This window comes from Lupinus angustifolius, chromosome LG08, assembly GCF_001865875.1.
Source record: "Lupinus angustifolius cultivar Tanjil chromosome LG08, LupAngTanjil_v1.0, whole genome shotgun sequence".
In the NCBI taxonomy this organism is placed as follows: domain Eukaryota; kingdom Viridiplantae; phylum Streptophyta; class Magnoliopsida; order Fabales; family Fabaceae; genus Lupinus; species Lupinus angustifolius.
The window spans coordinates 3,186,137-3,199,766 of NC_032016.1; the positions used below are offsets into that span (position 1 = coordinate 3,186,137).

The 13,630-nt window shown below is 32.6% G+C and overlaps 1 protein-coding gene across 1 annotated transcript; it reads left to right on the forward strand.

The window, feature by feature from the left end:
* On the forward strand, positions 8,006–8,916 carry LOC109354094. The gene is made up of 2 exons (XM_019596451.1): positions 8,006–8,135; positions 8,238–8,916. Exons 1-2 carry the CDS (start codon positions 8,079–8,081, stop codon positions 8,844–8,846), a joined length of 666 nt encoding a protein of 221 aa, XP_019451996.1. The 5' UTR covers positions 8,006–8,078; the 3' UTR covers positions 8,847–8,916.

A 13,630-nucleotide genomic window follows, 5' to 3' on the forward strand; every position in this document is an offset into this window, starting at 1 on the left:
TATAAATATTATTTATGTTGGAATACATATTATAAAATATATTTAAATTTAGTTTCTTATAGCTCGTGCATAACCTTCAAATTTGTATATCATATTAAATTTAAATGTTTTGGTTGACTTATACCTTTCTGAGAGTCAGGTTTGTTCCATACAAATGATTCTATCCAACTATCCAATGAGGTTTTAGGTTATGATAAACTTATCCTTTGCATACTTCTACCTTTTTATGAGGCTTTGCTTGTGTATTAATTTTAAAAGGGGTGGATGTATAACAATGTAGCTAAGACTTTAAAGTCATGAAATATATTTATAAGAGAGAAACTATATCCCCAATTAAAATTGTTTTTTATTTTGTTGGTACTTGTATTTTTAACCAGTGTTTTTATTTATGTTTGAAAATTTCCTTTTCTATTCTTCTTCCACAACTTATATTATGAGCTTTGACTTTTGATACCTGACCCTAGTTAGAAGCATAGGTTGAATTTGAGGAATGTGAAGGAGTTATGACTCTCTCTATTAATGAAGAGACAAATGCTTCAAAAATAAGTGAAAAATAAAATCATACCCTTTTGATTACAATAAAATCATACCCTTTTGATTACAATAAAATCATACCCTTTTGATTACAATAAAATCATACCCTTTTGATTACAATAAAATCATACCCTTTTGATTACAATAAAATCATACCCTTTTGATTACAATAAAATCATACCCTTTTGATTACAATAAAATCATACCCTTTTGATTACAATAAAATCATACTTTTACCATTAAAAATAAGTGAAAAATATGCATTTGCCTCTCCATTGATAGAGAGGATCCTCACTCAACATCGAGATACACACTTTAATTAAAAGATGCTAAATATTTGAGATTTTCTTACTTTTTTTACTTAATGTATGTTTATGGCCCGCCCGCATTGCCTAAAGGAAATGTCTGCAGGCTTAGCGGGTGAAACAGACAGAGCAGGAGCAAAACATGCGAATGGGTAAATTTTGTATGTCATTCCTGCAAAGAAATACGGGCTATGCGGGCATGCACGCAAACAATGTCCATTTTACCATCTATAATTTCAGTTTCAAACAATTGTAATAGTAACATGCTCAGCAAAACTAGTGAGGATCTAAACCATACTTTCACACCTCCCATCTTCTATGCCCTTCCATCTATCCTTGTTAATGGTGTTTCTAAAAAAGGAAGCACCCAAAGTAAGGTTTTTAACTCAATGTTTTTGTCTCTTCCCACAAAAAAAGAGACAAATATCTTAACAACAAAGAGAACAAAAGAAAGAAGCTATTTTGGTTTTGGTTAGAGATGGCAAAATGACTCGTCTGACCAATTTTTTCTGCGCCAGCAAATGTTCACAAAAATTTAAGTGGGTGGGGGCATGCCCGCATTTACTTAACAGGCAAAATTCAATATCACGTCCTTTTTAAAATGAACTAACAGGCTTGCGGACGGCCGCAAACATTGTTAAATAATTAAAAAATAAAGAACTTCATATAATAAATAAGATAAAATTGACTAAATTAGTTGACGATAAAAAATAAAAATAAACTTTGATATTTTATACGAAGTTTAACAAATTACATTAGATTACAATTTTTAGGGAATTAAAAATCACATTACATCATAACTTTTTTAAAAATTTCTTAATTTTTACTTAAAATATGTTCGCGGGATTCCCGTAAGCCGCTCGCAATGCCCAATGGAAATGCCCGCAAACTTGGCGGATGAAACGCACAAATGGGTATATTTTATATGTCATGCCCACAAAGAAATGTGGACTATGTGGGCGCGCCTGCAGTCAATGCCCTTTTTGCAATCTATAATCCCAATTGCACAACCTTTGAGGGTCTAAACCATACTGTCACACCTCTCATCTTCTCTGCCCTTCTATCTATCCTCGTTAACGGTGTTTCTAAAAAAGGAAGCACCCAAAGTAAGGTTTTTAACTCAATGTTTTTGTCCTTCCCACAAAAAAGAGACAAATATCTTAACAACAAAGACAAGAAAAGAAAGAAGCTATTTTGCTGTTGGTTAGAGATGGCAAAACGAGTCGTCTCCCCAATTTTTTCTGCGCCAGCAAATGTTCAAAAACATTTAAGTGGGTGGGGGCATGCCCGCATTTACTTAACATACAAAATTCAATTTCATGTCCATTTTAAAACGGATTAACAGGCTTGCGGGCGGCCGCAGACATTGTTGAATAATTGAAAAAATAAAGAACTTCTTATAATAAATAAGATAAAATTAACTAAATTAGTTGACGATAAAAAATAAAAATTTTTTTTTGCTATTTTATATGAAGTTTAACAAATTACATTAGATTACAATTTTTTAGGGATTAAAAGTCACATTACATCATAACTTATTTAAAAATTTCTTAATTTTTACTTAAAGTATGTTTGCGGGATTCCCGTAAGCCGCTCGCATTGCCCAATGGAAATGTCCACGGACGTGGCCGATGAAACAGACAAATGAGTAAATTTTATATGTCATGCCCACAAAGAAATGCGGACTATGTGGGTGCACCTGTAGGCAATGTCCATTTTGCAATCTATAATCCCAATTGCACAGCCTTTGAGGATCTAAACCATACTGTCACACCTCTCATCTTCTCTGCCCTTCTATTGTGAAAATAATGCGGAAGCATAAAATGAATATTGTGAATCTTCATTGATTGATTAAAGGAATACAAGTCATGTGCTTATATACACAATACAAAGATAACTTGTGATATAAGTAACAACTTAACAAACTGTTAACAAACTAACTAAGATATTAATCACATGTGTAAAATATGCAAAATGTGTTTTGGTAGCTTTGATCTCCAATAGCCCCCTCAAGCTGGAGGATAAATGTTAATGACTTCAACTTGATAATTTGATTTGATAATAGTGTGATGGATTAGAATCTCGATCCTCATGTGATTGGATTTTCTCAACCACTTGATTATTTGCCTAGTCAGAAATCTTGATCATATTCCCATGGTTTTACAATGTTTGGAGGATTCTTTGAGTATGCAAAAGAACCCAAGAAAATGCATCTCTTCTTGTTCTTTGGACAAGATTGATATTATGATGATTAGAGTGTGTATGGTTGTTGATCTTGTTGTTATTGTTTGATCTTCTTGTTGTTGTTTGATCTTGTTGTTATTGTTGATCTTGTTATCAATCAAACAAAGTTATGGACATGGAAAGTAAAGAGCAAAATAGACACTATTCTCTGCGTTAACTCTTCACTGCAATTAAGTAATGTTCTTGTTCTTGATATTACATAGGACTTATTATATCCAAGAAATATTCCTGTGTCATCCAAGTGATCAAGCTTCACCCACTTTTTGTGTCTAACTTGAACACTTCACATTTGGTAACTTGAAGTTGGAACAGAATTTTTCATATTCAACTCTTTGATAATATCTTTCCTCCATAACTCACACTTCTAAATAATGCTCACTTTATATCTTCGGAACTCAACATTGTCCTTTGCTCCAATTTCTCAGACCTCCAATTTTTCAAAGCAGGAAGTCTGCATCAAGAAATCATTGAAACAACTAATAACACATTGTTGAATCTCTGAGCTTAATTCTTCAAGGGTCTTTACTGTAGAAAGCAATAAGCTTGGCTTCCTAGCACATCAAATTTCAACCATGATGTCTAAATTCCTCCCCACCTCAAAAATAGGAGAATTTCTAATAAAGATTTCATTTGGCTTTACATCTTTGAAAATGCCAACCATATTTGCATTTACTTCTATTTCTTGTTGCAACTTGTTGATCTTCTACAGAAGCTCTCAGTATGAAATTGCAAAGTAACAAGAATATATGATTCTACAAAAGTGAAATTAGAAGAATGAAGATAATCTTGATGTTGGTACCTCAAACCTTGAATGATGTTCTTAATAGTGTAGCCATCAATGCTCCAAATAATAACCATCACAACCAAAACCAAAGCATTGCATTAAAGTAAAAATATCAAAAAATTCACCATATTGAAAGGGAAAAAGAATCACTTGCAGTAGTACATCACTTTGATCTTCAATAGCTTTGTGATTGCATGAATTGGTGATGATTCTTGAATCTTGGAAAGAAAAAGATAATAATTAGTATAGAGAACGCGCAACGGTTACCAAAGCCTCGAGATGAAGGCTCTGATACCATATTGCGAAAATAATGCAGAAGCATAAAATGAATATTGTGAATCTTCATTGATTGATTAAAGGAATACAAGTCATGTGCTTATATACACAATACAAAGATAAAATGTGCAAAATGTGCAAAATGTGTTATGGTAGCTTTAATCTCCAATATGGTATATTAAAGATATATGATAGGTTATTTTGGAAGATGATAGTTGGTTAGAAAGTTAGTAATTAATAAGTTAGGTTTATGTTAGCTACTTGCTTTACAAGCTTTCTTTTCTTCTTTTCTTCTTTTCTCTTATATAAATAAGTCATATTGGCTCAATTCTTATTCAATCAATTCAACTCATTCAATTTTGTAATGAGAATTCAATAATTCAATAAGAAAATTATCAATCTTTGTTTCTTATTATTCTTTCTTTAAGCTTCTTTAAGCTTTCTTTTATACACTTCTTCGTTCATCAAGAATCTTTCTTTTTCCATGGCTCTTACCACATTTTAACACCTTCTATCTATCCTTGTTAATGGTGTTTCTAAAAAAGGAAGCACCCAAAGTAAGGTTTTTAACTCAATGTTTTTGTCTCTTCCCACAAAAAAAAAAGAGACAAATATCTTAACAACAAAGAGAAGAAAAGAAAGAAGCTATTTTGGTTTTGGTTAGAGATGGCAAAATGAGTCGTCTGGCAAATTTTTTCCGTGCCAGCAAATGTTAACAAAAATTTAAGTGGGTGGGGGTATGCCCGCATTTACTTAACAGACAAAATTCAATATCATGTCCGTTTTAAACGGACTAACAGGCTTGCAGACGGCCGCGAACATTGTTGAATAATTAAAAAATAAAGAACTTCATATAATAAATAAGATAAAATTGACTAAATTAGTTGACGATAAAAAATAAAAATGAACTTTGATATTTTATATGAAGTTTAACAAATTACATTAGATTATAATTTTTTAGGGATTAAAAATCACAATACATTATAACTTATTAAAAATTTCTTAATTTTTACTTAAAGTATGTCCATGGGATTCCCGCAAGCTGCTCGCATTGTCCAATGGAAATGCCCACAGACTTCACGGATGAAACAGACAAATGGGTAAATTTTATATGTCATGCCTAAAAAGAAATGCGGACTATGTGAGCGCGCCTGCATGCAATGCCCATTTTATAATCTATAATCCCAATTGCATAGTCTTTGAGACTCTAAACCATACTGTCACAGCTCTCATCTTCTCTACCCTTCTATCTATCCTCGTTAACGGTGTTTCTAAAAAAGGAAGCTCCCAAAGTAAGGTTTTTAACTCAATGTTTTTGTCTCTTCCCACAAAAAAGAGACAAATATCTTAACAACAAAGACAAGAAAAGAAAGAAGCTATTTTGGTTTTGGTTAGAGATGGCAAAACGAGTCGTCTGACCAATTTTTTCTGCGCCAACAAATGTTAACAAAAATTTAAGTGAGTGGCGGTATGCCCGCATTTACTTAACAGACAAAATTTTCAATATCATGCCCGTTTTAAAACGGACTAACAAGCTTGCGGGCGGCCGCGGACATTGTTGAATAATTAAAAAAATAAAGAACTTCATATAATAAAATAAGATAAAATTAACTAAATTAGTTGACGATAAAAAATTTGACGATAAAAAATAAAAAAAAAACTTTGATATTTTATATGAAGTTTAACAAATTACATTAGATTACAATTTTTTAGGGATTAAAAGTCACATTACATCATAACTTATTTAAAAATTTCTTAATTTTTACTTAAAGTATGTTCGCGGGATTCCCGTAAGCCGCTCGCATTGCCCAATGGAAATGCCCGCGTACTTGGCGGATGAAACGGACAAATGGGTAAATTTTATATGTCATGCCTAAAAAGAAATGCGGACTATGTGGGCACGCCTGCATGCAATGCCCATTTTATAATCTATAATCCCAATTGCATAGCCTTTGAGGATCTAAACCATACTGTCACACCTCTCATCTTCTCTGCCCTTCTATCTATCCTTGTTAACGGTGTTTCTAAAAAAGGAAGCACCCAAAGTAAGGTTTTTAACTCAATGTTTTTGTCTCTTCCCACAAAAAAGAGACAAATATTTTAACAACAAAGAGAAGAAAAGAAAGAAGCTATTTTGGTTTTGGTTAGAGATGGCAAAATGAGTCGTCTGGCAAATTTTTTCCGTGCCAGCAAATGTTAACAAAAATTTAAGTGGGTGGGGGTATGCCCGCATTTACTTAACAGACAAAATTCAATATCATGTCCGTTTTAAACGGACTAACAGGCTTGCAGACGGCCGCGAACATTGTTGAATAATTAAAAAATAAAGAACTTCATATAATAAATAAGATAAAATTCAGTAAATTAGTTGACGATAAAAAATAAAAAAAAAACTTTGATATTTTATATGAAGTTTAACAAATTACATTAGATTACAATTTTTAGGGAATTAAAAATCACATTACATCATAACTTTTTTAAAAATTTCTTAATTTTTACTTAAAATATGTTCGCGGGATTCCCGTAAGCCGCTCGCAATGCCCAATGGAAATGCCCGCAAACTTGGCGGATGAAACGCACAAATGGGTATATTTTATATGTCATGCCCACAAAGAAATGTGGACTATGTGGGCGCGCCTGCAGTCAATGCCCTTTTTGCAATCTATAATCCCAATTGCACAACCTTTGAGGGTCTAAACCATACTGTCACACCTCTCATCTTCTATGCCCTTCTATCTATCCTTGTTAATGGTGTTTCTAAAAAAGGAAGCACCCAAAGTAAGGTTTTTAACTCAATGTCTTTGTCTCTTCCCACAAAAAAGAGACAAATATCTTAACAGCAAAGAGAAGAAAAGAAAAAGAAGTGGTTTTGGTTTTGGATAGAGATGGAAAAACAGGTTGTTTGGTCTGTTTTGCTCGCGTCATCAAATGTCTGTAAAAATTTAAGCGGGTCCGGGTATACTCGCATTGACTTAATGAACAAAATTGAATGTCCTGCCCGTTTTAAAACGGGCTAACAGGTTTGCGGGAGGCTCGCTAGCATTGTTGAATAATAAAAAAAATCAAGTAATAAATAAAATAAAATTAAATAAAGTAGTTGAAGATAAAATATTAAAAAAACTTTGATATTTTATATGAAGTTTAACAAATTACATTATTTTACAATTTTTTTAAGGATTAAACATCACATTACATCATAACTTATTTGAAATTTTCTTAATTTTTACTTAAAGTATGTTCGTGGGTGGCCAACATTACCCAAAAGGAAATGCCCGCAAGCTAGGCGGGCAAAATAGACAGTGCAAAACAGACAAATGAGCAAATTTTATATGCTTTGTCCACATAGAAATGTGTGCTATACGAGCACGCCCGTGAACAATACCCATTTTGCCATCCATATTGATATCCATTTGGATATGTTTTGCATTTATCAAAGTTTGTTCACCATTATATGGATGCCCTTGGGTGTGTTTTACAACTATACAATCTCATTCGCTATTACATCTTCCATACTGCAAAAAAAAATCAAGTATTAAAAAAATCAAAAAATCAAGAGAAATAGGAAATAAAAAATATTAAATTGAATACAGATAAATAAAAAAAATATAATATCAGTAAGTATAGAAAGTGAGGGAGAATTTGTAATAGTATTTCTTACAAATTAAATAATGAATATTTTCTATAAACCTACCCAATAATAAGCTGTTTTTTGGGTATATGTACATATCATTTTGCATTATCTTATAGTTTTTATTGCCCTTCAAGTTGGAATGACACATGACCCACCATGTCCAGCGAGATCCCTTGGTTTCTCCTATATATAATCATAAGAACCAAACCCAAAGAACTCATCATTTGCATCAAACATATCTCTCAAGATCCTCTTCCTTACCAAAAAAGCCTTAGATCAATTAAAAGAGCCAATAAATTGAACCATGGCTTGCTGGTCTGCAGAAAATGCCACAAAGGCCTACCTCAACACTTTGAAAATGGTGAGTATTAAAATCTTCTAGCCACCTTCTTCAATCTCTATTATCATAACTTTCAAATAACAATCTTTTCTAATCTTGTTTTATGGGTTTCTTTTTTCTCAGGGTCAAAAGACTAGAGAACCAAATGTGACCGAGTTTATATCAGCACTAGCAGCTGGAAACAATGCACAAGTGATGGTTGTGGCATGTGCTGGTGCAGCAGATTCCACCACACTAGCCCTAGTAGCTGCAGCTCATCAAACTGGTGGCCAAGTAATTTGCATTGTGAGTGGCCCTAATGAGCTAAATGCCTCAAAAAGTGCTTTAGGAATTGCTGCTCTTAAAGTTCACTTCATTGTTGGACAAGCTCAACAACTTCTATTAGACCAATATGAGGAAGCAGATTTTGTACTCGTTGATTGTAACCTTGATAGCCATGAAGAGATTCTTAAATCAGTTCAAAAGGGTAGAAAGAATAATGGCACAGTGGTTGTTGGATACAATGCATTTAGATGTAGAGGGTTATGGTGTTCATGTGGCTCAAAAACTCAGTTGCTACCTATAGGTGAAGGGCTTTTGGTGACTAGGTTTGGAGCAAGTGATGCTAGTCCAAAATATGGTAACAGAACGGGGAAGACCAAAAGTCATTGGATTGTTAAGGTAGATAAATGCACTGGAGAGGAACATGTGTTCAGGGTTAGATTTCCACAAGGGAAAGTGATTCAAGCTTAATCATAATTCATATATGATTAATATGGAAACAAAACTAGAGTGGAATAAGTTTGGTTTTGCTGGATTATATGTTATTTTCACCACAAAATATGAGTTGTAGAATCGGTTTTCCAATTGAAAATTGGGTCGCGACATTCTTAAAGTGCTTACATTTTGCTTATATTAGGAAGCACTAAGAGTTAGTCCTATTTTAAAATAAATGTATATACCAAATTATAAATATATATGGGATAAATTAATTGGAAAGAATTGTTATGTTTTGCATAGACTAAATGTTACAAACAACAATTTTAGACTTTTAGTCAAATTAACTTGTCCCTTTTTCTTTGTAATCCATTGTATGCTCATAACTAAACACCGTTTCCTAAAGTTTGCTCAAGACATTGGAAGTCACAAAGCTTCATTTTGATTGGACTTTGAATATGAAACCCACATAGAATGTACTGAAAGGCAGATTAAGATAAAAAAGATAGATTCTTAAAAAATGTGTACATGCTATTTCTATTAGACTAATATGATTATATATAGATCTGTAAATTAACAAAACATAAATACATTTTTCTTAATGTTATATATCAAGTTCAAATTGAAATCTCTTCCTCAATTCCAATAGTGCCAGCTTAATATCATTGTTTTCTTGCCACAAGCCCTGTAAAACTTCTGCTAGAATAGCATTTTTGTTTACTGAACAAATTCCTGACTCAAATTCCCTATCCAAAAGTTTTCTCAAAACATTTTTGTTTCTTTTGTTGTTTATGCTTCAAATTAATAATAATAATAATAATTAGAATTATACTTCTCAGTTCTTTCTTACCCTTTTTCAGGCTCCCCCAATACGACAAAATCTGCCCATTATTAATTGAGTTCCACTGAACAAAATCTTAGATATCTACTATAGAGAGCAGATTAAATGGAGATTAGTCCAATTCCTAGTGGAAGAATAAGACCAAGAGAAACCATAAGCAAAATTAAGAATGACGTAAAGAATAATATTTTATTAATAAACATGATTTATGATAGAGCATTATGAGGTAGTCTATATAGTCACAATCACCTAATTGGATAAATGTTTGATTGTAATTGTTGATTATAGTTAAAACTAAAGGTACTTAGAAACTTAGCATCCACGTGAAAGAAATAACAAAATAGTCCCTAGCAGCATCAGTAAGGCACAGACAATAACAGTCTGTAAACATAACAATAAGGACAACTTAAGCTCATTAGTATGCGGAACTATTAGAATTAAAGCTACCTAACTGGTTTAACGTGGGTTGTGTAGTTTTGTCTCTTCAAATAACAGCAGAGAATATAATGCTAGCTACATAGTTGTCTTATACAATCTGGAGTTGTAACAATTCATTTGCAAACAGCTTAATTAGCACTCAAAAACAGCTATCCTATACCAGCATTAATATGTGTCATGTGAGCTTGTGATGTCTTCCCTTAACATATTGTAACAATTGCTTAATATACTAGTTACATTTAATATACTAACAGCTAACATACTAATAATTGCAGATAAAAAAAAATGCATTTACTTTAGTGTTTTAAAAATTTAGAAGAAAGAAATGGAAGATTAAAGATATATATATATATAGAGGGATTTGCTAACATAGGGAACCTCCTTTTTCAGTTGGATACATGTTAGTATTGTGTCCATAAAATTTTGTCAAAAATATCTGTTTTGTTTTGGAAAGATAACAATACTATTAAGATTATTTTAGTAATATCACTTGATAACAAAGAAAAAAATACTCACTCATCTCCCTCATCTCCGGACTTCGGTTGCTTTTATTCTAGAAAATAAAAAAACTCATTCTATCAATTTTCTTTCTTATCCCATTAATTTATCCTTAATAGGTCTCATTCATCCATCTTTAATAGGTCTCATTAATCCATCCTTAATAGGTCTCATTAATCCACCATTGAAAATTGAAAAACTGTACCAATGTGAATGGATATAAGAAAAACAGTAAAAAATTGTTCATTCAGATCCAAGTACCCATGAAGGCAAAAAAATAATCATATACCATTGAAATAAATTATTCTTAAACACATAAGTTTAAATTCATATAAAGTGTAGTTTTTGTGGAATATTTGTAAACTTAATGTATTAACACAAGTAAACAACTAATGTGACCATTATGGAAAAAATGGGTTTTTATCTTTTTAAGGAGAGAGTAACATAGAAGAAGATGAAAGAGCAAACAGAGAGTATTTTTGATGAGGCAAAGGAATGGGAATGTATGCAAACAAGGATGAGATGAAAGTTGGTTTTTTGATTTTTACGCATAACATGAAGGGTTGGGGATGAGGGAGAACCTAAGGTTGGAGATGAGGGAGCTCAGTGAGTATTTTTCTTTTTTGTTTTCAAGTGATATTACTAAAATAATCTTAATAGCATTGTTATCTTTTAAAGCAAAAAATGATATTTTTGACAAAATTTTATGGTACACAATGCTAATATGTACTCAACTGAAAAATGAGGTTCCCTATGTTAGCAAATCTTTTATATATATATATATATGGGGTTTGCTAACATGATCCCACCTTAATTTATGAAGGAACATGTTAGCAATGTGTACCCTAATATTGTGACAAAAATATCCATATTGCTCAATTAAAAAGAAGACAAATGCCAAGGTTATTTTAGTAAACAACATTTATTAAAATTAAAAAATAACAAAATCATTATTTTCTCACCCCCAAATCCTCCAAATCTATCTCATTAACCAATTTCCTCCTAATGCACTCACAAATATCTTATTGCATCTTTCTCTCAAATTCTTCAATATTTTTTTTCTTAAAACTCCCTTATCTTCATCCATTTCTTAAGCCCATGTCCTCTTAAAGAAGAAACATTTCTATCTAAACACAAGCACTTCCATCCACCGCGAAACAGAGTCGTTACCGCTGTTTTGGTTTCGCCCCGATCGCGAAACAGAGTACTGTCGCTGCGAAACAGTGTGCCACCACAATGAAATGAAGTGCCACCACCACTGTGAAACTGAGTGTCGCCCCCGCTGCGAAACGGAGGGCCACCATCGCTACGACAAAACAGAGCCATCTCCGCCACACCCAAACCCTCAATCTCTCTCAAACCCTCAATCTAATTTCATTGTGAGCTCTCAATCACATTTTCATAATATAATGACATCAAAAGAAAGTGATGGTTGGCCTTGTTAGGAATCAATAGATATAACACACCTAGAAGGGGGTTGAATAGGTGTCGCGGTTACCAATTACTGTTTTTCGCACCGAAGCCCTATTCTGGAGAAAGCCCCACTTAATCGATTAACACCATGTCTTAATCGATTAACTCACAGAAAATAGCAAGTTGCAGAATGACTTATTGCACAACCACTCACCGATATTCAAGAACAACTAAACCAAATAATTTTTAATATAATTAAAATAGATATAGCAAATTAATAGTACCCAAAATATCAGCTAATATTAGGCAATAATACGACTTGGAATGTAAAGAAATTAGGGATAGAAAAAGCTTGCAACAAGAAATTTTATCCTAGTTCGTTTGCAGGTCCACTTGCAAACTACATCCAGGCCTACCCTTCTGATCTATGGATATTTTCTTCACTAATATTAAATCGAATGTATTGTTATATGCAAACTTCCAATACAAACACTTAGACGCTCCCTTCTTGAATCCAAGAACCCATTTTCTTAGTTTGACTATCCTAATTGCCTAAGAAAACCTTTCTTACGATCTAGCCCCAGCCAAGAACTCGTTCTAAACTCAAGACCTCTAAGTCTTGGTGAAGACTCACTGAATCTCTTAGGTGGTAAGACACCAAGAGACAACTTCCCTTATCACAAAAAACAATACAAAAATATAGTATTATAAAGCAAAATGTTGCTCAAAATATTACAATTGAAACTCAGCTAAAAACCCTATACAAACTCACAAGATAATATGAATATGTATGAGTTTATGAAAATGCAGAAACACAGAATTTCTACCCTAAAATTCTCCTAAAGAAATGCAAGAATCATGCAAGAAAAGATAGGAATGTTTAACAAATTAAACCACATGCAATAAGATGACAATTAAAGCCTAAGTATGATATTATCTCTCATTCTCTCACAATGCATTTCACTCTGCCTATATGACACAATCAAACACGAAAAATAACAACTAGCAATTCTAAAAATGAATGATATGAGGTACGATACATGATCTAAAAACACAGTTTATATAGAAAACCTTTATGAGACCTAGTTAATCGATTAAGTGTCGTTTTAATCGATTAACGGACTGTTGAGAATAACATTTTTCAGGTTTTCAATTATCCATTAAAAGTGTATTCACGTTAATCGATTAATATCTCTCTTACTCGATTAAGTGGCATAATTTTTCAGCTAAATGATTAAATGGTAAACAACCTATATGTTATGCTTATCAACTATACATGTTTTACCAATATATTATGCCTAAGATGCACATGTAACATGTATGATTAATGCATGAACTTATAATAATCTAGATGGCATGCCTCATGTAAATGAAATGATTATTTTTAAGGCTTGTGAGAATTGCATCTAGGTTTACCCAACCTAGACCCAAATTCTAAGGCACACATCTAAGACTTTTAAAAATGACTCTATTAAAGAACCTAGTCTAGATATGAAACCCTTGAGTCCACAACATGTCGATTTGTTGAGTCATCTTCAAGCTTTCACTAAATCCTTGCCTTCAGTTAAATGAACAATGTTAGGTATCAGTGGTTACAATACACCTAGAAGGGGGGGGGGGGTTGAATAGG